This window comes from Hypomesus nipponensis, chromosome 22 (assembly GCF_054491055.1).
Source record: "Hypomesus nipponensis isolate SF chromosome 22, ASM5449105v1, whole genome shotgun sequence".
NCBI classification, from domain to species: domain Eukaryota; kingdom Metazoa; phylum Chordata; class Actinopteri; order Osmeriformes; family Osmeridae; genus Hypomesus; species Hypomesus nipponensis.
In genome coordinates this window covers 6136536-6157406 of record NC_140382.1, presented here as the reverse complement: position 1 = coordinate 6157406, position 20871 = coordinate 6136536, and the positions used below count along the sequence as shown (strand labels likewise).

Sequence of the window (20871 nt, the reverse complement as noted above, 5' to 3'; positions counted from 1 at the left end):
TCTAAATGATCACTCCATTATGTTTGTATACATATTTGTTCTGAAGCACTAATATCCATTCAGATGTCCGAGGTCGATGATGGTCTATTGTCTGTTTGTCAAAGGAAATTTGTTGCGATGTTATGATGTCAAATCGGAGGAACATGTCCAACGAGTGCTTCCAGTCTGAACACACCCCTCCACGGTTCTGAACGTCACATGGTTCGGGATCGGCTCAGGAGGGGAAGGCTCTGGACGTAGGCTAATGAAATTACTGATGGGACAAACGAATGTGGGCACGGGAGAGGGTTAGACAAGTTAAGCCATGACACATTCAGGAAATAAGTAAAGCAGCCCGGCTGTGCCAACACCATGGACATCCTCGGTCTTACTCTCGAGAACACATTGTTTTGCTTCATTTTGTAGCGATATGGAGTAAAAAAGAAAAAGAGAAAAAAAAGATCCGCCATATTCAGCCTCACCACGCCCGGAGTTCTACTGTCGGGGTCAAGGTTTGCTATAGCATATTGACATTTACAAACGTTTGTTTACAGGCCGTCTGCTGACTTGAAATAGTAAGACAACTTGGGTGAATAGAAAAAGGTAATTGCTTCCTGGTAAGTGTAGCCTACTGGTGGGTTGGCCATATCTTGCGGTGAATCCAAGGAAAAACTAATGAATTCGCATAAATAAGCTTTGCTCTTTTAGTGAGCTTTCATTTGCTATTTTAGCAATTTATTTGCGCGTCTTTGCGAGTGAATTTTTTTTTTTTTAAGTGGAGCGAATGGGTAAACTCCCCAAACTATCATTCTTTACTTTGCCCCAAAAAACACTCCTAACCATAGTATCGTTTCGTTTTTCTCCATTGTAGGTTACAGGCCAACCCTCCTCACTCCAATAGTCTCATAAGGAGCCATGACTTTGGGTGCTGTAGGGGCCTGCTGCCTCAGCGAGGAGGCCAAGGAGGCTCGAAGGATCAACGACGAGATCGAGAGGCAGCTCAGGCGGGACAAGAAAGACAATCGCCGGGAGTTCAAGCTGCTTCTTCTCGGTAAACTAACCTCTGGGGCTCACCCAGGAAAGCCTTTAATGCAATGAACTACACTTCAATATTTCGATAGTTTTGCCTGCATTTGGACCGTATTTACTCACGAGTGATGAACTATTCTATGAATGAACGAACGAACTCGTTCTACAATGTGATCATACAGAACACTGAACTGCGAGTCCAGACATGATTGAAGACTACTTCCACACTGCTACTGAGACACACACACACACACACACAACGTGTTTATCATTGAAATGTGAATTATTAATACATTTGTAATTAATTAATAATTAATAATGTAATTAATTAATTACAAATGTATGTACAATAAAATGAAACTTTATGTATACTCAACAAGGCTCTGTACAAATGTGGTGACCAAAGAAGCGTTCCCATTGCATCCATTACAGGTCATTTAATAGCCACAGGCTAACTTTTCTAAGAAATAATTGACTCGGACTAGCTGTATGGTTCACTGACCACTTGGGTTCCAAAGTAAGGGATCCTTTCTATCTGCCCATATCCAACACCACAAGAGCTGTACTTTGACCCTAGGGATGTACTCAACCGCAGCACTGTGAGGGTTCGGGTTCTGGTTCAACTGGGGGTGTTGATTGTTCTTCTTGTCGTCCTTGCCCAGGAACCGGAGAGAGCGGGAAGAGCACGTTCATCAAGCAGATGAGGATCATCCATGGTTCAGGTTACTCAGAAGAAGACAAGAGGAGCTACACCAGGCTGGTCTACCAGAACATCTTTACTGCCATGCAGTCCATGATCCACGCCATGGACACGCTAAAAATCCCTTACAAGTACGAACACAACAAGGTAACACCTGTTCATGCTCTCTCGCTATACACACCCCCCCCCCCTCTCTGCTACAGATAGCTCAGATTGTGTTCCATCTAGGTTGGATGGGCTGTCGGGTACCCAGATAAAGATGCAGCTGAAATGTCTCGTTTGAATCACGGAACGTTTGCCTCCAGTAGCTGATCAGCTGCTTCCATTTTGTGCCTTAAAACCTTCTTGTCAGCTTCCCCAGTCTGCCAAGGAGAAACCTTGTAATCTAGCTATATTGCAAACAAGGTTTCAGTTAACAATAGCTGTGTGTAGCTTGGTGTCGTTCTTGTTTGAAAGATACAAATGTGTACCTAGGCTTTCCTCTGTGGCACAGGGGCCTCGAGTGAGGGGTTGGGTGATGTCATTGTGATATCTGCAACTTTTGTTTACTTTCTTCCTGGCAGTTGACAGGTGATGTCATTACTTACAGAGGAGGGTGGAAAGGCAGACTTGTGAAAAGTACACATGGGGTTTGCCCTGTCGGCACAAAGTAGGGCAGCTCCTGGGACAGAGAGCATAGAGAAAAAGAGAAGCACAGACAGAGGGAGAGAGGGAGAGAACAAGAATCACTTACGTTAATCATCTGTCCGTCTATCCTTTAAAACCAGCGCATTAATCATGCAAATTCCCTGCCTCACTGCAACGTGCGGCCGACACCAATTCAGATTCCAGAAGCCATGCCAATCCCCCCCCCCCCCCTCCAAACTGCCCTTTGACCCCTTTCATAGTCAGAAAGGAGCGATGACTAAAAAGGCTGTCAAATCCTTCTCAAGCATGGTCCCATGCCTCCCTTCTGTTCCCCTCTCCTCACCAATGCCAGGCTCACGCTAGTACCGTCAAGGAGGTGGATGTGGAGAAGGTCACCACGTTCGCTAGCTGCTATGTAGAAGCCATCAAGAGTCTGTGGAGTGACCCAGGCATCCAGGAATGCTACGACCGGAAGAGAGAGTACCAGCTCTCAGACTCTGCAAAATAGTAAGTAAACACAGACACCAATACCAGAGTAGCCCAGCTATATAATGAAAACACATATGCCCCTACACAAGCTATTAGACCATTAAACCACTGTGAGAATAGATGGAGACACCATTTCCAGCAATTGACCCTGCAGAGTGGTATTTACAGAGACCCATTACACCAGCTCAATACTACATATACGTCTGACTCTCTGACAAATACGTTTCCGCCATGTCCGATGCCAGTTCCATTGAATAATAACACTCCGGCAGATTAATCCGGATTGATTAAATGTTGGGCATCAGGTGAACGCTCTGCAGGCCTACCTCTTGACTTTAGCCATTTGACTGTGTTATACTGAGCAGAAGAGCAGTTTTAAGCATGATAATCTCTCGATCTATCCCCTCCCCCTCCCTCTCTCCCTTACTGTCCCTCCTGCCCACCCCTAGCTATCTGAACGCACTCGCCCGCATTTCGGAGTCCACCTACGTGCCCACCCAGCAGGACATCCTGCGGGTGCGTGTGCCCACCACCGGCATCTTGGAGTACCCCTTCGACCTGCAGAGCGTGGTCTTCAGGTAGGGGCCCCCGGGGATTCACACTGAACCACTCCCTCTCGGTCTCTCTGTCTCCTATGCTGGGGCATGTTGTCAGCCAGCCACTGGAACACGGACGCGTGTCGGCGAAGCCGCGTCGCCAATTCAGACAAACTCTAATCCGTGTCGGGGAAGCTTCGTGGATTCAGATGAACTGTAATCTGTTCTCAGGAAACAAACTCCTCTGAGTCGAGGAGCAGGACTGCGACCTGGGAAACCCATCGCAGTGCAAATATGGATGTGCTCTCCTCGCTCCTGAATGCATGCATGGTCTATTATCTATGTTATGAAGGAGATCATTGTGTCCCTTTTTTTAAAGGAAATGTATGAATATTTGCTTCTTTTTTTGGTGGGGGACGGACGACCCCGACCTTAACCCGTTCTTATCACTGTGGTTTCAGGATGGTGGACGTGGGGGGTCAGAGGTCAGAGAGGAGGAAGTGGATCCACTGCTTTGAGAAGGTCACCTCCATCATGTTCCTGGTGGCACTGAGCGAGTACGACCAGGTCCTAGTGGAGTCTGACAACGAGGTGAGCCCGGCACTGCGGTGTTCTTGTGGACAACAGACTAGAATAGAGTACTGTATGGAATACCACAGATGGACAGACTGGCAGGCAGGCAGGCACTGTTTGTCAGCACTTGGGAGAGTCGGTGAGGTGCTCCACACCAACCAAGTGAACCCAAGTATTTGACAGTACTTTCAAATATGATTTGACCCAATTGATGTGGGGATCCTCCATTGAGGACTAATCAGCTTGTTGAATGGGCCCGTCTGAAGGACACAGGGAGACATTGTTCCCCTGTTCCCCTCGATGAACAAGCCTCAAACTGTTATGTGGCGATGACCCAGATCTCCATGGAGACGCACGCACGCCCTCTCTCCCAGCTGATCTCAGCGCAGCCTTATTCACTAGGTAGGCAGATGGACCTGAGCCTGCTTTAGCGTCAATACAGCCTGCCAGCCAGCAGGGGGAGCCCTTCAGTCACTGTTATCAGAACCATGTAAAAGCTGGAGGCAGAGACTGTTCATTGTGACTCAGTGGTCAGGTGGATTTGCATGCATAGCACAATCACTGCAAAGTATTCAAAGCACAACAATTCTTTATCCGCTTGACTTTGTATTGGTTTTTACTTTGATTGGAGATGTACTGATTTATAAAGTGTCTTGTTGTTGTGAAATGTTTTACGGTATGTCTATATATTTACACACATTTCTCCACAGAATCGAATGGAGGAGAGCAAAGCCTTGTTCAGGACAATAATAACCTACCAGTGGTTTAAGGAGTCATCTGTCATTCTTTTTCTAAACAAGATTGACCTCCTGGAGGAGAAAATCATGTTTTCTCATCTGGTGGACTACTTCCCTGAGTACAACGGTAAGAGATTGTCTCTACGTTCCCTACATGCTAAACAGTACCAAACAAGCAATGACGGGCCTTCTGTTGTACTCATTCCCTAATGTAAAATGGGTTCAAAAAGTGTCGGTTCACCACACAATGGGCTTATCCTCTGGTCTCTGGTCTTCAAGGTCCTCAGAGAGACGTGGTCGCAGGGAGGGACTATATCCTGAAGATGTTTGTGGACCTGAACCCAGACAGCGATAAGATCATCTACTCTCACTTCACCTGCGCCACGGACACGGAGAACATCCGCTTTGTGTTTGCTGCCGTCAAGGACTATATCCTGCAGCTGAACCTGAAGGAGTACAACCTGGTCTAACTGTCTCATAGCGCCTGGTTTGAGACGTCCTACCACCCGGTTATACGATATCTTACAAAGCCGGAGCTCTGGAACTCTTTCCGCCTGTTATAAAGACATCTTGCTGCCTGGCTACGAAACACCTTTCAACCTTATGTAACGGGCGTTTTCAACCTGGTTTGGGGATCTTTGTTCGGCTGATTCAGTAGAGCCCAGGGTCCGCTCCAGCCCGACCTTCACTTCTCTGGTTAAGAACATCAGTTACCATGGGAAATGGATCATGCAGACCTTTTCATTGAAAAGGCTGAGATTTTCAGTGCATTTGGAACTCCCAATACATCTATCATGTAATTTATTTTCTTCTTTTTTTTCTGGAAATTAAGTATCTTTGACTTTGGTCCTGATCCTTACTGTTGTGCCTTCTTCTTAGTGGTGTTTGTTTCGGGGCGCAGAGAGTTGTGAAAAGCCTCTTTTTTTTTATCGGAACACTGTTCAGAACTTAGTGTTTTCATGTTCCAGATTTTGTTCTGGTCACCCACTTGTTCTCTGGAGAAGAACCTTTAGAAGAGACTTAGTTAACTGCTATGCAGCACTTTGATTCACTTTTGTCATCAATAGTCTATTTTTTATATCGAAACTACGTTTAATGGAGAAGAAAATGAAAAAAAAAAAGAAAGTTTTGTTTGTATTTAAATGATTAGGAGTCGAAGGAAAAGAACGTCATTTTCATCACCTATAATCACTCTTTAGTTGGCCTCGCTTCCATGCAGGTGTTATTTGCACAAAAAAAAAAAACACATTTAGTTGTTAGGGCTAGTTGATTTGTACAGTCGGCCTATGTACGTGGGTTTTGTGTTGCCAAATTAAATGTACCTCCATCATCCAAGGGCCGTCCTCAGTGTAACCCACTTTACAGTATGTTCCATGTGTTCCACATTGCACACCAACATTCCAGTATACCGAATGTTTGACGGCTGTGAGACTATTAAGGTACCAGTGACACTAGCTGGTCATCAGTGCTATACAGTATGTCCATGTAAAAGCTGTGTAATCATACTCATTGTTGTTTAAGGGAATGCTATTGTTGTCCAGAATATTCTGATCATTCAGTCAGATCACCTGAAGTTTTAGTTAGCTTTGTGATCTGTGCTGTTTTGGCAAACTAAGGGTACTGTTCAGGGACAATCAGAACCAGCATTATCTGTCATCCTCTGGTATTGAAGATAATTATGTGAAAAGGGCTGATAAATGTCCTCTTTTTAAATATACCTCCTTGCACTTTGTAAATAGCTGATGTCACAGTAATAACCCTAAATGCTCCTCGGTGTGTCACGGTTCTGTAAAGATGACAGTGTTTGTAAATTACCTGCTGATAAAGAACACTCTGGGGGCAAAACCGGTCTCAAGCATAATTTGGACATCTCAGAAGTATAAACTCATAAGAATCAAACAAACCTCAAATAATTTGATCTATTCCACCATCCATCCACTTTCTCTGTTCTGAACACAGGCTTTCAATTCTTGCACTCTTTTGTACTTTTTTAATGGGTACAACTAATGGCATAATATTTAATTTCATATTAATGAAAACGAATCACTATACGTCCAGAAATAGTCTATCTTCACACTACCACTTCATATGAAAAAGTAAATTGCTATGAATGTTCTCTTAAGTGAATAAAAGGCTATATTTTACATTTGTCAGACTGCCGTTCCTCGTCTGGACCATGTTTTGATGAAATAAATATTCCCAAATGACAGGATTTCTTCTCGGCTTCTTCTTTAAAAATCTGAAAAAGTATTTATTTCAGTTGTAGGTTATGTATAGACTTCAAAGGCCTGCCATTGACAAACTATCCCTACAGACTGAATCGACAATTGGGTGTCCGGGAGAGACACGTGCTGGCGTTATCCAGTTCAACAGTCCAGTTCACCCACGCGCGGTGATTGTATTGTGTGAGAAACAGAGCAGGTATTGACACAGAATGACATAGAGTCTGATAAATGATTTTATAGTGTACGGCATGTAGCATACCTTGTACAGGTGTAGGGCTAGTGTTTGTGGGTGGGGTTAACTGAGCCAACCAGCAGTCTAGGATAACCATGTTGGGCTTGTATCTGGCAAGCGAACTACTTTTGCTCCACATGATCTATAGGAATGTATAATGCAATGCAGACCTACAAGGAAGAATGGCTTTTAAAAGTGATTACTGACCTGCGCGGTTTAAGGAGGTGTTCTGTTCTGCCAAGGTCAGATAGAAATCATTACCTTTCTGATTCTCTTCAACCCCGCTGGCTTCAACACAGAACTTGTGTTTTAAGTTGTTGAGAAGTCTTGATAAATATGGGGGAGTGCTGTTTGTCTGCGGATGAAAGTGAGCGACAAAGAATTCATCGGGAGATTGAGAAACAACTTCGTTTTGACAAAAAGAAGTCTCATCGGGAGCTGAAATTACTTCTTCTTGGTAAGGATCATTCAGAACGCACCACTGCTTAAATAACAAAACAGTGACGGATTGCGAACACATTTGATCAAATGATTTGGAAAATAGCGGAGATAATCTCCTAAAACATTTTAAACAAACAAAATAAGACACCGAGAAAAATTAAGAAAACAAACCCGGACTAGATCCTGTTAACTCTCACTGAGTTGGAGATTTTGAATATGTTGTTGGAATTTCTGGCAGTTCAGGCTACTTCTTACGTTTGTTGGTCAGTATAATGTAAAACTGTTTCATATGACAATTATTTCTACTAATTTGATTAACATTAATGCTGGTTGAAAGGGTGTTGGCCTATCTGTATTGTAAATCTTGACATAGATTAACCTAAACCCCATTGGCCTTCAGGGAGTTGGCATACGGCCATTAACACAAAACATTAAATTGTATTAAGAATTTACTCCGGTAATTGTTTTAAATATGCTTCTTACTAGCCACCCAGTTACAGATCTGTCACCTCTTGAAGCACATAGGGTCGTCAACAGGTGTTTTGTGTTATATTCATTGATTATTTTCCTAGAAAGTGTCTGGCCTTAATGAGTCACTAAAATCGAGCTGTACTTTGACCAACTACTGGGCCTTAGCCAAGTCAAACCAAGCCTAATATGAATGGGCCTATTGTCAATATTTTAGGTGAAGGTATGTTCCTCATTCTAGCCCCAAGAAAATCAGTGGACGGTTTTCTTGCCTCACTGTGACTAGATGACACATCTGAAATGAAATGTCTGTTACAATGCTTGTTCGTAATGAAAAGCATTGATCGTTGTTGGTGGGTTATTGCAAGAACATCTCCCATGGGGCATTGTGAAAAGGTCAAACTTACCTTCAACCTGTTTTTCTAGCATCCCTGCCCGTAAAGGTCATTGTAATGTTTAACAGGACAGAATGTTATGCATCCATACAGAACACATTCGAACACAATACTAACCAAGTGCATTTGTGTATGTACACACATATACATGCACACACACATCAACACACTCCAAGATGCATGCCGTGCTGTCAAATGCATGGAAACTGTGCGCATGTACACACGCACTGTGCTATTATTAAGATGGCATCATTTTTGTTTGGCTGAAAAGCTTACCGTGGAAAGCAACTGATTGATGTTTGTCTGATTTTGTGTGTCGCAGTCATCCTATTTCTGGCATCCTTTTGATCTTCCTTTCATTTTCATCCCTCTTCCCTCATTCATCTCCTCACCCAGGGACTGGAGAAAGCGGGAAGAGCACTTTCATCAAGCAGATGAGGATCATCCATGGCTCGGGCTATAATGAGACCGACCGGATGAGCTTCACCAAGTTGGTCTACCAGAACATCTTCATAGCCATCCAGGCCCTCATCAATGCCATGAGGACACTGCAGATCGACTACGTAGACAGCCAGAACATTGTAAGCAGCGAATAAATCCTCTAAAATCTCCTTCAACAAGGGTCATAGAGTTCAAATGAGTGATTTATTCATAACTCAAAGAAAACACAATACCATTTCCCAAATGGCAGTTAGAGCTGTCTCTGTTTTTGCTTGTAAGTCAGCCTTGGGTTGGGTGATTTGGTTTTGTTTTGCTTTTTTTACCACAGGGCCATGCAGATAAATTGAGCCAGGTTGAGACAGATATTGTCGACAGGCTGGAGCCCTGGCATGTGGACTCCATTAAGAGAGTGTGGAGCGATCAGGGCACACAGAGATGCTACGAACGCAGACGGGAGTTCCAGCTGTCTGACTCTGCCAAATAGTAAGATCCTTCCAGTGTAATGTGTTTCCACGTAATGACATCTTGTTCCTGCCAAATATTGAGACGTCCTGTGTAATTGTTGACACAGACTTAGCTTTCAGACCTTCTATTAAGTCTAGAAAAAACAGGACATTCTCTTCCAGGTGTTTGATTAGTCTTTTGTGTGTGTTTAACCTCAGTTACATGAGTGATCTGGACAGAATCGCTGCACCCACGTACATCCCCACCCAGCAGGACATTCTAAGGGTTCGGGTGCCGACCACAGGCATCATTGAGTACCTATTCGACCTCAAGACCGTTTTCTTTAGGTGTGTGGCCTGACTTCTTTGTCCCCAGTCGTGACCTTTCACCCTGGGAAGCAGGGAAAGCAGCAAAGACAACGGAACATGACATGGATATTTGGGAAATGTAGAAAATGTAAAAGGAAAGAAAAGAACCAAAAGGGTCAGCACTGTTCCGGCAGCCACATTGTTCCCTGATCCCATGTTGTTTTGAGCAGGATGGTGGATGTGGGGGGTCAGAGGTCAGAGAGGAGGAAGTGGATTCACTGTTTTGAAAACGTGACCTCCATCATCTTCTTGGTGGCTCTGAGCGAGTATGACCAGGTTCTCTACGAGGAGACCAATGTGGTGAGTCCCTAAAATCGATCGGTATATGAGCTGGGTGAGGTGACTTTTATTTGCGTTTTACCTGGAAAAACACAACCAAACGCATAGGTCCCATACAGATGAAGTAAACACAGACATATTCCATAGCCTATGTCTCTTTATGATAGCAAATACAGGACGATAATTATAACTGCGTTGATTTGTTCCAGAACCGTCTAGAGGAGAGCATGGCGCTGTTCAAGACCATCGTCACCTACCCCTGGTTTCAGGAATCTTCCATCATCCTCTTCCTCAACAAGGTGGACCTCCTACAGGAGAAGATCGTCCATTCCCATCTTGGAGATTACTTCTCCGGATTCCCAGGTCAGAGATCACTAGACTGAGTCGACTTGTCATTGGTGTCAAAGTGCACATTGGGGTTGACTTTCAATCTGTTTTCCAATGTTTACTTTACTGGTCAGGTTAATTAAAACCATCCCTAACAGTAGCAACCTGGGATATATTTTTTAATAGGGTCTCAGAAACTGCAATGAACGAATTACAACGTGTACATACAGATGACCCGATAGATAACATTGTAGATTACATTATAGATTACGCGGAGAGAACATGTCTTGATTCATTTGAGATAACATGGTCGGAATACTTTTTTCCGATGACATCGTTTCGCCGCCAGGTCCGAGACAGGATGTCGAGGCCGCTAAGAAATTCATCCTGAAGATGTACGTGGAGCAGCACGTGGGCCGTCACCAGCCCCTGTACAGCCACTTCACCTGCGCCACGGACACAGAGAACATCCGTGTGGTCTTCAAGGCCGTCAGAGACACCGTGTTCAGAGAGAACCTCGACCGTTACGGTCTGCAGTAGGATACTGTCCTGAGGTCACCTGACCTGTGACACACCCGGAACAAGACCTGACCCCTCCAGGCTCTGACTCAGGACTGTCTTTTAGCATTCAGGTGCTTGGGGTGGTGTGTGGAGGAATGTCGACTGTGGAAATACCTGCGTCTTCAGTTTCAGATCACGTGACATGATATTCGATACAGACATTCGTGTCAGCGGCCTGACTCACTGAGCCTGAGTTGGCTTGCTTTGTGTTCTCATAACACCTTTTGACACATTGCATTATCTTTTGCTCTTCTTTGCCATCAAACAGTCTGACCTACTTAGACCTCATAATGCCAGGTGGTGAATTAGGCCTCTGCCTTCTCCTGTGTTTGCACATTAGAGACTCGTTTAGCTAGTTTGTTCCACTCAGGACTTGTATTTGGGGTTTCCAAGCGTCCTCCTTGATCTGGTTGACAGATAGCATGCAGACAGACACATATCACTCTTGTGTATCTGTCTGTCTGTTTTCTGCCTGTCTGTCTGCCAGCTTTATGTCTCTCTGTTCCTACCTGCATTATGTCTCTCTATGTTCCTACCTGCATTATGTCTCTCTATGTTCCTACCTGAATTGTCTCTCTTTGTTCCTACCTGCATGTCTGTCTTTCGGCCAGGTTTCTATCTTTCTGGAATGTGGTCCACCCTGCCTTGCTTCCTGAAATTTCCTCTAACTGGTCATACACCAGGAAGCACATACTTAGCTGGCTTAGATGACCCTAGAGATCTCTTTTCCTACTAGTCTGTGCAACTGTCATGAGTTGTGTATAGAGTAAACCATCCAATGAGATATGTTTTCTTTGTGTTACTTATGTCACAATCATTGTTTTTCAAATAAATTATGAATATTTTGTGTGTGTGTGAACTGAAGGTCTGTGTAGGAGAGGGAGAGATGAAATATGAGATTGCTAAACGTAGTTTGGTTAGTACTGTTATCGTACGGCTTCTTTCTCCCTCAGCATCATAGGACAGCTGAAGCGTCAGTGGGCTCTCCCAGTGGTGGAGGGGTTTGCTTGGTGAGTGCAGGGGGGATATTTGTGCTTTTCAATCCTAGGCAGGGTGACTCATAGACTGACACAATCAACCTCTTCGTATGACATCCAGGAAACAATAAACCGGTCTAAGTGCTGTTATAAACAGTTCATACATTCTTAAAACAGAGAGGTGGCCTGTCGATAGTGTCTCCGTGAAGTAGGACATTGTTGCTACGCTGTATTAAGTCTAGGAAGAACACTGCAACGTGAGAGCCGTACAGAGCTGATTAACATCGCAGCGAGGGTGAGCTCAACTCAGGCGTGGCCAGACATCGTAGCAACGACCTTTGTACCGCACAGGCCACCCTGTGTGAGGTCACCCGCTTCCTCCCTCACGTCCGGTCTGAGTGGTGAGACTGAGCTGGACTGGAGGTGAGTGAATAAGCAAACAGAGAGTGACATGGTGATTAAACAATTGGTGACTACACCTCGATAGAAAGGGATGTTTGAATGACTAAGAGCTGTTGGTGCTGCATCCCTGCAGGAACAAGTCGGCATGTCCATTATCATGTCGAGTTCTGCTAACTTGGGCTTCCTGTTTGCGATCTGGAATGTAGTATCTTCAGGGTAGAAACTCTTATCTACAACGCTGTTACACTGAGAGCCGACTTCAGATAGAGAGCAACAGTCACAGAGCAAACTTGCCCAATGATCTTCTTTCTAATGCTTAATCTTCAATATTTTCTGAGCTAGAATAAATTATTCTAAAATATTCTTAGTGTTGCATGCATTTTCATACAGTTTGTGCCTTGTATCCTCTGTTGTATCAACCTATGACAACAACAACAGTAATAATGATAGTATTAATAATAATAAATACAATAATAATTTGTATTGCAGGGTTACTGATATTCAGTATTGTCGATGTAGGTTAGGGTGGATGCTCTCAAACTGGTGTTCTTGTCAGGTTGCTTTCTACTCAGTGTCTATTTTAAACCCTCAGGAATAATACAACCTCCCAGCTCTATAGTAAGGCTTTCTATCTTTCTCTCTCTCTCCATCAATCTCTCTTTCTCACGCACACACACACACACACACACACACACACACACACACACACACACACACACACACACACACAATGAGGCAGCTGCTGCGTAAAGCTGAGGGAGCGGGAGGGAAGGAAGCAGGTGATTGCCCTTATTTGGTGGCAGCCTCGGTCATGTGACACAAAATGGTGGAAGCTGAGAGCTGTTAGTAAGCTGAGCATCTCTGCTGAGGAGCGGTGAGGAAACACAGACAGGGGAGTTTGCACACATCAATGCTCTGAGAAATACAGGGACAGAGAATCCTGTGCCCCAGCTGTGGTGAGTTTGGGATGGCTTTGATGCTGAAGAGATTAAAAGGGAGGAGAGGAGAGAGGGCTGTTCTGTATGTATTTATCTGGAGCTGGGAAACAGGAAGAGAGAGGGAGAACAGGGGGGGGAGGGGGGAAGGGGGGTGTGGGGAGTGCTGTCATCAGCAGACTGTGGTCCCTTGCTGTGTGCATATATGTATGTGCATGTATATGTGTGTCTGTGTGTGTGTGTTGGAGGGGCGGATCAGTATCCTCCATGAATGTAGAGAACAGCTGATGCTGATCTTGTTAAAATCAGTCCGTGTGTGTGTGTGTGTGTGTGTGTGCGCGCGCCCATGTGTGTCGGCTTGTGAGAATCAGCATTTGAAATCTGTCCCAGTTTACAACCGAATCAGCAATTCTAATCAGCAATTTTCGGACACGTTTGTTAATGCAATCCGATTGCGTTCTCTCCCTGTCTGTTGCATCTGAGCGAGAGGTGCAGGAAGCTGTGTTTGGTGTGAGTGCACGTGACGGTGGCTGTATTTGCATGGATGCCTGGACTCCCCCCCCCCCCCCCTCTCTCCCTTCCTATCCATCCCCTCTCTCGTCTTGTGCTCTGGTGAGCGTGCAGACATTTGCATCAGCAGCCCAGGAAGGCAGGGAGGAGAAAGAGCTGCTGATGTAAGAGCCCCTCCCTCCCTCCCTCCTCTCTTATCCTGTCTGCCGGGCATCTCTCCGCTCCCATCCTTTCCTCTCTTCTGCCGCTTTATCCACGCTCCTCTCAGTGCAACCCTCTGCACGTCTCTCCTCTCTGCTTCTCTTCAGCTCCGTGCTTCCACAGCCCCACAGCCCCGCCCCCCAGCCCTCACCCTCTCCAATGAGTATGGATTATGCACAGCCGAAGAGGAGACATCCGTTGACCTTTCACCTACACCCCCCTCTCTTTCCCCCTCCCTCCATTCTCCCCGCCCTCCTTCCCGTCCCATCCCCTCCTCCACTACATCTTGTTTCCCTCCATCTCTCAGCCGTGTCTCTTTCTCCCTCCCTTTTCGACTCTCTCCCTCTCCTCTCCTCTCCTCTCCTCTCCTCTCCTCTCCTCTCCTCTCCTCTCCTCTCCTCTCCTCTCCTCTCCTCTCCTCTCCTCTCCTCCCCTCCCCTCCCCTCCCCTCCCCTCCCCTCCCCTCCCCTCCCCTCCCCTCCCCTCCCCTCCCCTCCTTCCCTTTCTGACTGTCTCACTCCCCCTCCTCCCGTCCTCTCCCCCCCTGAAATCTGCCCGCCGGCTCTTATGGCCAGATGATTCAGATGATTCAAAACAATCCTCTTAGACAATGTTTGTGTGAGGGTGAGTGGGTGTCTTTTACTTTGTTTGGGATTAGAGCACTATATGACTGGGTTCATTGTGTGTGTGTGTGTGTGTGTAGACACATACAGAACACACTGAGGCTGTTACTGAGGGACAGGTTTCTTCTGTCTGTAGACTCCACCCTGGGTGCGTCTGACTGTGTAAATGTGTGCGTGTAGGTTCAGACCCGAGCTCACACTACTTTCTAATTGAATGAATACTTACTTATGTTGATCCGACAACTGATCGGAGGATTTTCTGCAATTCTTCACGCTCGCTCTCCCCCTTCCCCCGGCCTCTCTCTCTCTCTCTCTCTCGCGGTCCCTGTGCTTCCAGGTACCCCTGGGCGATGAGGGAATGGACCTGGTGCCTCAGAGTAAGATGAGCTCCGAGGGAGCAGAGGGCAGACCTGGTAAGACTGGGAGAGAGAGGGAGAGAGAGAGTCACTGGCCAAATGTATATGTGAGTGTGTGTGGGAGAGAGCGAGACAGAATGAAAGAGATGACTACAAAGTGAGACAAATTGACTTTGAGTGTGTTTGTGTTTTTATGAGAGTGAGAGAAATATTCCTTGAACATGAATACGTGTCCCCCTCCCGCCCACCTCCTCCTCCAAGCCCCTCCCGCCTCACTGCCCCTGCAGGGCGGCCCCTACCAGAGGAAGAAGCTCTCCGCCCCCCGTATCAGTCTCTCATTGGACCAGAGCGAAGATGACGCCCTTGAGACGCCCGACGACCTGGACATTAACGTTGACGACCTGGACACACCCGAAGAGGGAGATTACCTGGACTACACAGACCATGAAATGGACTGGGAGGGTAAGTCTACATATTTAATGATCAATAGATAGACTGAGGTGGGTGGGTGGGTGTAGAGATTTATTGACCAATAAACTGATTGGAAAGGAGGGTCTAGAAATGTACTGACCAATTGAAGGACTGGGAATGTGGGTGTAGAGATACTGATGTGTAGATAGACTGGGAGGGTAGGTCTAGAGATTTACCGACAAATACAAGGATTGAGAGGGAAGGTCTAAAGATATGCTGACTCATAGATGGACTGTATACACATACAGTACATGAACAGACTTTTTCAAGTTTTTATGTTGTATCACAAGTACTGGTAACTTGACTATCTGACAGGTTTATAACTTGTAATGTACATTCTGTGCAGCAGGAAAGGCACACAAGTATTTAAGATTGAGGATTTTAATATTGTGAAATAGCATCTTTAAATAATAGAAAGGAACTTTTCATACTCTCTTTTTAAATACACTTACACTTTAAAGTACATCCATATCTCTGTATTATTCAGTCTGTTATTCAAGCCTTTAGATGGTGGATGGACTGTTAAAGAAACGTATGAGTGTATCATGATACTTTTCCAAAATGTAAGAAGATCATTCTCTGACTTTCTTTATCTGTGAATTGAACACAGTCAACAAGACTTTGTTGTGATTTGTCGATGTCCAAAAACTAGAACCACCTCCGGCCAATCGTAGCGCAGCACGGGAGCCGGTTGAACCAATCCCGACGTGCAGTTCTGAGGAGGAGCGGCAGGATGGCCGGCTGTGGAGGTCGGTGGTCATCGGAGAGCAGGAACACCGCATCAACATGAAGAGCATCGAGCCCTACCAGAAAGTCATCTCCCACGGAGGTAGGAGAAGAGGAGGGGGGTGGGGTCAGGGAGGGGGCGGGGGGGGGGGGGGGGGGGAGAGGAAACAACATAGCTACTTGTCTTTTACAGTAACATGAATAGAGGCCTCATCATGGAACAAGAGTGTTTACTTTTTCTGTACCACTAGGCTACTATGGAAACGGGGTCAACGCCATTATCGTGTTTGCGGCGTGTTTCCTGCCCGACAGCGACCGAGAAGACTACCACGAAATCATGGAGAACCTCTTTCTGTGCGTCACGACTATTTCCCAAAGCAATTTTCATTGGATTCTGAGAGCGGAGCCTGAGAGTGGAACGTATAAAAAGGCATAGGGGAGGGGGGGGGCATGCCTTTTTATACGTTTTTAAAGCTCACATATGATGTGCTTGTCTCTCTGTTGCCCCCCCCCCCCCCATCTGCAGGTTTGTTATCAGCACCCTGGAGCTGATGGTGGCAGAGGACTACATGATTGTCTATCTGAATGGAGCCACGCCCCACCGCAGGATGCCTGGCCTGGGTTGGCTGAAGAAGTGCTACCAGATGATTGACAGGAGGTGGTTCTTACTTCATCATGATTGGCTGATTGATTCATTGAGACACTGATTGATTGACGGTTCACCGTTCAATATTGTGTGTCAATGAAATGAAACATGCATAATGTGGCGAGTGAATAGGTTTTGTTTGAGTAGCTACATAAACGAGTATGTACAGGGCGAGACATGCTGGATCTACGCCCCCTTAACACGCGTCTGTTTCACGTCTCATTCAGACTCCGGAAGAATCTGAAGTCATTCATCATTGTCCACCCATCCTGGTTCATCAGGACCATCTTGGCTGTCACCAGACCCTTCATCAGGTATCACACACACACGCACACACACACACACACACACACACACAGACACACATACAGGCACGCACAAACGCAAGCATGACACCATTTAAAATGCCTTTTAATGTTTATTTTAAGCATGTTTCCATGGCTGGGTTTAGACAACAACACATTTCCAAGCGTGTTTGATGTTGGGAACAGGGAAACACAGCTCTGCCAAGGAACAACTTTGATTGTTGCACTGCGGTGCGAGTGTGCCGTCCTTCTAGCTTTGAGGTCAGACATAAGGATGCGTGTGTGCTTGTGTGTGTATTATGTTGCAGCACAAAGTTCAGCAACAAGATAAAGTATGTGAACAGCCTGGCAGAGCTGCAGGAGCTCATCCCCATGGAATACGTCCACATCCCAGAGTGCATCATTAGGTGGGCCTTGTTCTGCCTCCGTCCCTCCTCCACCCCACCAACTCTCTTGCCCCGTAATCCCCCTCAACCTCCTCTCCTCTCCTCTCCTCTCCTCTCCTCTCCTCTCCTCTCCTCTCCTCTCCTCTCCTCTCCTCTCCTCTCCTCTCCTCTCCTCTCCTCTCCTCTCCTCTCCTCTCCTCTCCTCTCCTCTCCTCTCCTCTCCTCTCCTCTCCTCTCCTCTCCTCTCCTCTCCTCTCCTCTCCTCTCCTCTCCTCTCCTCTCCTCTCCTCTCCTCTCCTCCCCTCCCCTCTCCTCTCCTCTCCTCTCCTCTCTTCTTTTTATCTTTCCAGCTCCTTTCCTTCTCATTGTGCTTTGCCTGTGAAAAGACATTCAATTTGTCTCATCACCCTCCCCCCCTTCCACTCAGAGTCGACGAGGAGCTGAAGGAAGCTGCAGAGCACTCAAAGTAAGCACCAGAAGGATCTTTCTAACGCCCCACTCCCCCATTACTCAATCAGCACCAACAAGCCCTCTTCACACACCTTATTCCCTACTTTCCCCCCTCACCCCCCCCCCCCCGCCCCCATTCCTTGCCTCTACTTCCGTCTCTTCCTCCCAGCCTCCTCAGCCTCGCCATCATTCCAGAGCCCTCTGGGAGATCACAGGGGTCTAGTTGACTGGGTCTGATTCTGCTCGGTTCTATTAAGGAATGGAGGGCTGCGGGATGAAGAGATGCGTCCGCCATCTTCCTCATTATCTCCTTTCACCCGTATTCTTGCTTCCATTCTTTGGAGCGACGAGATATCTAGAGCTAAGCCACTCGTGGTGAATTGTGCTGGAAGATGTAGAGCAGAAGGGCCAATTAGAGGTTACTGTGGATCTTTCTAGATGTTCTTTACATCCTTGTGAACGTGATGGCATACACAAATCACAGATTATATTACATGTGCTCCACTGAACAGAAATATACGATACAAAACTGTTCAATGTCATTGACTTACCTCACTTACTTAGTGAATGAAAGAGAAAAAGGGGGACAAGTAGTGAATAAGGAGACAAACAACAAACGTGGCTGTTACAATCCATATAATATGTCTCTAACTCCCCCTCTCCTAATTTCTTTCTCTTTTTCCTTCCTCTCTCTCTCTCTCTCTCTCTCTCTCTCTCTCTCTCTCTCTCTCTCTCTCTGTCTCTCTCTGTCTCTTTCTCCCTCTCTCTCTAGAATGAACAGCTTTCTCCAGGGCCCGGAGCCAGCCCAAGCCAGACCAGAGTAAGACATCTCAGAGTGCCTAATACAATTGTTGAAAGTACTCCTTGACAGGGCAAATCAAACTTAGTTTATCATTTTTTTTTCTTCACAAGCATGGTCACAAAGGGCTTTACACTTGTCCACAGATTAGCACTAATAACCAAGCTAAACTCTGAGAGAAGACATGGAAATACTCTCCAAAAAACTGGAATATCATATCCACTTGTCTTCCTGGCAGGACATCTAAACATCAGTGTGGTGACAAAAATAAATCCACAGAAACACGCGCGAACATATGAAAATATAGTACAGTTCAGTCTAGTCTAGCTAAACTATCCATGTAAAGCCAAACGAACCCTCAACATGAACCTTGGTTTTCTCTCCAATACCCTAACCTTGTTCGATCTCTCTCTCCCTCTCTCTCTTCCAGACCTGACAAAGGCAGTGGCAGCAGCTCCACCTGAGACGGCAGCTCTTCTGAGGCAGCAGAACCACCTCCTCCACCTCCACCTGCTCCACCTCCAACTCCTCCACCTCCTCCACCTCCACCTACATCACTCCTCCATCTCCTCTCATGAGCTGGACAAGACATAGGGCATGTTACTAATCGTGTTCTGCGTTTGAGTGTGTGTGTCAGTCCTGCGTCGAGTAGAATATGAATTTCATGGAATATGAAAACGCGCCTTAGGGTTCCTGTTAGCATTGAGGCTGTACAAGCTCTGAATCATCTACTGTCTATACCACGGCACTTCACAAACCATGTAGACTGTATATACAAGAGTACATGTCCATCCTCTGACTCTGTTCTCCCGCCCAAGTTCACATCAGGAGGAGAGACACTGCACACGAATCCCCTTTTAGCGTATAAGTCACGTCATTGATGCCGACATGCACGATGAGCACAGAGCAATAACGTTTTATTATTACCCCTTTATAGTGTCTGTTAAGCTATGACGGGATGTTCCGAGAGATGGGGATAGTTGTAACCGTGGCAACCGGGTCAGAATAAGATCTGCTGACTGTGACAGGAAGAAACCCCCCCGCCCTCTTGGGGAAACGACAAACAAATGCGTCTCATCAATCCAGTTTCTTGCTTAGCGTTTAGAGGAGGGAGTGAAGGTGGACTAGATGGGTTTGTCTGCTCTGACTCAGCGTGACGTTGGCGAAGTGATTGTGTGTGAAATCGAGCTGTCAGTACATTTTGAGCGCATGTCCTTTCCAACGCCCGCGCTGCCAGTGTGTGTTCTGTCAGTCTGCGTTGCCGTCAGACTCTTCCGGAACGTGTATACGGTCTTCGTCTATTGTTTCTTCTTCTTCTTCTTCTTCCTGCGTCAACAGGAAATGACCTCAGAGGGAGTGAGAGATATAGATAGGTCTCCGTAAAGCACAATATCGACATCTGTGTGTGTGTCAGTGTGGGCATGTGTGCATGTGTCACTGGGAGTATTTGCGATTTTGTGTGTTTGTATATGTGTGTGTGTGTTTGTTATTGTGGATGAGCAGTTGCATATGTATCTTTGTGTGTGTGTGTGTGTGTGTGTGCATGTTCCTTAATGAATATCAGGTGGCCCAGGAAACTCTACAACAGTGTGTGTAACGTGCAATGGAAAAATTTAACTATGTAGTAATCAATAAACAATTAACTCTGGACTTTACAGTGTTTTTAATCTTGTAGAGGTACCAGTTGCTTTCCTTGGCTTAATTGTTACGGATTAATAAATATAATGTCAGTTACCATTGCCCTGCAGAACATTGCTCTGTTCTTAAACTTTATTGGAATTTCAACACAAACATATTTTCAATCCAAGTTCAATTGAAAACTAACAAAATGGAGGTCAACTACTGGAAGGCAAGTGACAAGCGATAACTGTGATTTAAAATGTTCAACGTCAACAACACAACAATTACAAAGGCGGGTTACACAGTGCAGTACAGAGGGGCTTGGACCAAGTCACACCAAAGAAACCTAAAATGCCCGTAAAAAATCACAATGAATGAGAGCGTTGGAGGAAGAAGCTGTCTCTGAATGTAGCTGTGAAATTACTCTCCCCGCAACATACATCATCTTGTGACTGAATGATATTTCTAGAATGGAGCTATACAGTGTTAGTAGCTTGTCACGCCATGTTTTCTGTAACTGAAATTCAAAGGACAATAAATAAGTAGGATGATGTCCCCGGGGATGAAACAGAGAGAGAGAGAGAGAGAGAGAGAGAGGTAGAGAGAGAGCGAG

At 45.8% G+C, this 20871-nt stretch overlaps 3 protein-coding genes across 5 annotated transcripts; all 3 read left to right on the top strand.

Annotated features, from left to right (window-relative positions):
• The first annotated feature begins 212 nt into the window (after positions 1 to 212).
• LOC146236136 (guanine nucleotide-binding protein G(q) subunit alpha-like) lies at positions 213 to 6515 on the top strand. Of its 3 annotated transcripts, none has more exons than XM_084686674.1 (8): positions 213 to 491; positions 851 to 1030; positions 1671 to 1855; positions 2688 to 2842; positions 3274 to 3402; positions 3822 to 3951; positions 4644 to 4797; positions 4950 to 6515. In XM_084686674.1, exons 2-8 carry the CDS (start codon positions 895 to 897, stop codon positions 5138 to 5140), a joined length of 1080 nt encoding a protein of 359 aa, XP_084542800.1. In that variant the 5' UTR covers positions 213 to 491; positions 851 to 894; the 3' UTR covers positions 5141 to 6515. The 3 variants fall into 3 exon arrangements, with proteins under 3 accessions (XP_084542800.1, XP_084542801.1, XP_084542802.1); XM_084686675.1 differs by having other exon boundaries at positions 479 to 582; XM_084686676.1 differs by lacking the exon at positions 213 to 491 and adding an exon at positions 518 to 596.
• Positions 6516 to 7213: 698 nt separating this feature from the next.
• LOC146236135 (guanine nucleotide-binding protein subunit alpha-14-like) lies at positions 7214 to 11696 on the top strand. The gene is made up of 7 exons (XM_084686677.1): positions 7214 to 7584; positions 8828 to 9012; positions 9201 to 9355; positions 9535 to 9663; positions 9855 to 9984; positions 10173 to 10326; positions 10640 to 11696. Exons 1-7 carry the CDS (start codon positions 7464 to 7466, stop codon positions 10828 to 10830), a joined length of 1065 nt encoding a protein of 354 aa, XP_084542803.1. The 5' UTR covers positions 7214 to 7463; the 3' UTR covers positions 10831 to 11696.
• A 3161-nt stretch (positions 11697 to 14857) lies between these two features.
• Positions 14858 to 19162, top strand: prune2 (prune homolog 2 with BCH domain). The gene is made up of 10 exons (XM_084687385.1): positions 14858 to 14912; positions 15117 to 15317; positions 15979 to 16155; positions 16304 to 16406; positions 16579 to 16710; positions 16926 to 17012; positions 17312 to 17410; positions 17817 to 17855; positions 18612 to 18659; positions 19069 to 19162. The coding sequence occupies exons 1-10, from the start codon at positions 14858 to 14860 to the stop codon at positions 19100 to 19102; spliced, it is 975 nt and encodes a 324-aa protein (XP_084543511.1). The 3' UTR covers positions 19103 to 19162.
• The last annotated feature ends 1709 nt before the right edge of the window (positions 19163 to 20871 follow it).

Bases quoted from the DNA above. Each gene is read 5' to 3' on its own strand.
- prune2 (XM_084687385.1), top strand. From the start codon at position 14,858: ATGGACCTGGTGCCTCAGAGTAAGATGAGCTCCGAGGGAGCAGAGGGC. The intron at 16,711-16,925 runs GTGGTTCTTACT...CGTCTCATTCAG, and splicing joins TACCAGATGATTGACAGGAG to ACTCCGGAAGAATCTGAAGT. The intron at 17,856-18,611 runs GTAAGCACCAGA...CTCTCTCTCTAG, and splicing joins GAAGCTGCAGAGCACTCAAA to AATGAACAGCTTTCTCCAGG.
- LOC146236136 (XM_084686674.1), top strand. From the start codon at position 895: ATGACTTTGGGTGCTGTAGGGGCCTGCTGCCTCAGCGAGGAGGCCAAG. The intron at 1,031-1,670 runs GTAAACTAACCT...GTCCTTGCCCAG, and splicing joins GTTCAAGCTGCTTCTTCTCG to GAACCGGAGAGAGCGGGAAG. The intron at 2,843-3,273 runs GTAAGTAAACAC...GCCCACCCCTAG, and splicing joins CTCTCAGACTCTGCAAAATA to CTATCTGAACGCACTCGCCC.
- LOC146236135 (XM_084686677.1), top strand. From the start codon at position 7,464: ATGGGGGAGTGCTGTTTGTCTGCGGATGAAAGTGAGCGACAAAGAATT. The intron at 9,985-10,172 runs GTGAGTCCCTAA...GATTTGTTCCAG, and splicing joins TCTACGAGGAGACCAATGTG to AACCGTCTAGAGGAGAGCAT. The intron at 10,327-10,639 runs GTCAGAGATCAC...TTTCGCCGCCAG, and splicing joins TTACTTCTCCGGATTCCCAG to GTCCGAGACAGGATGTCGAG.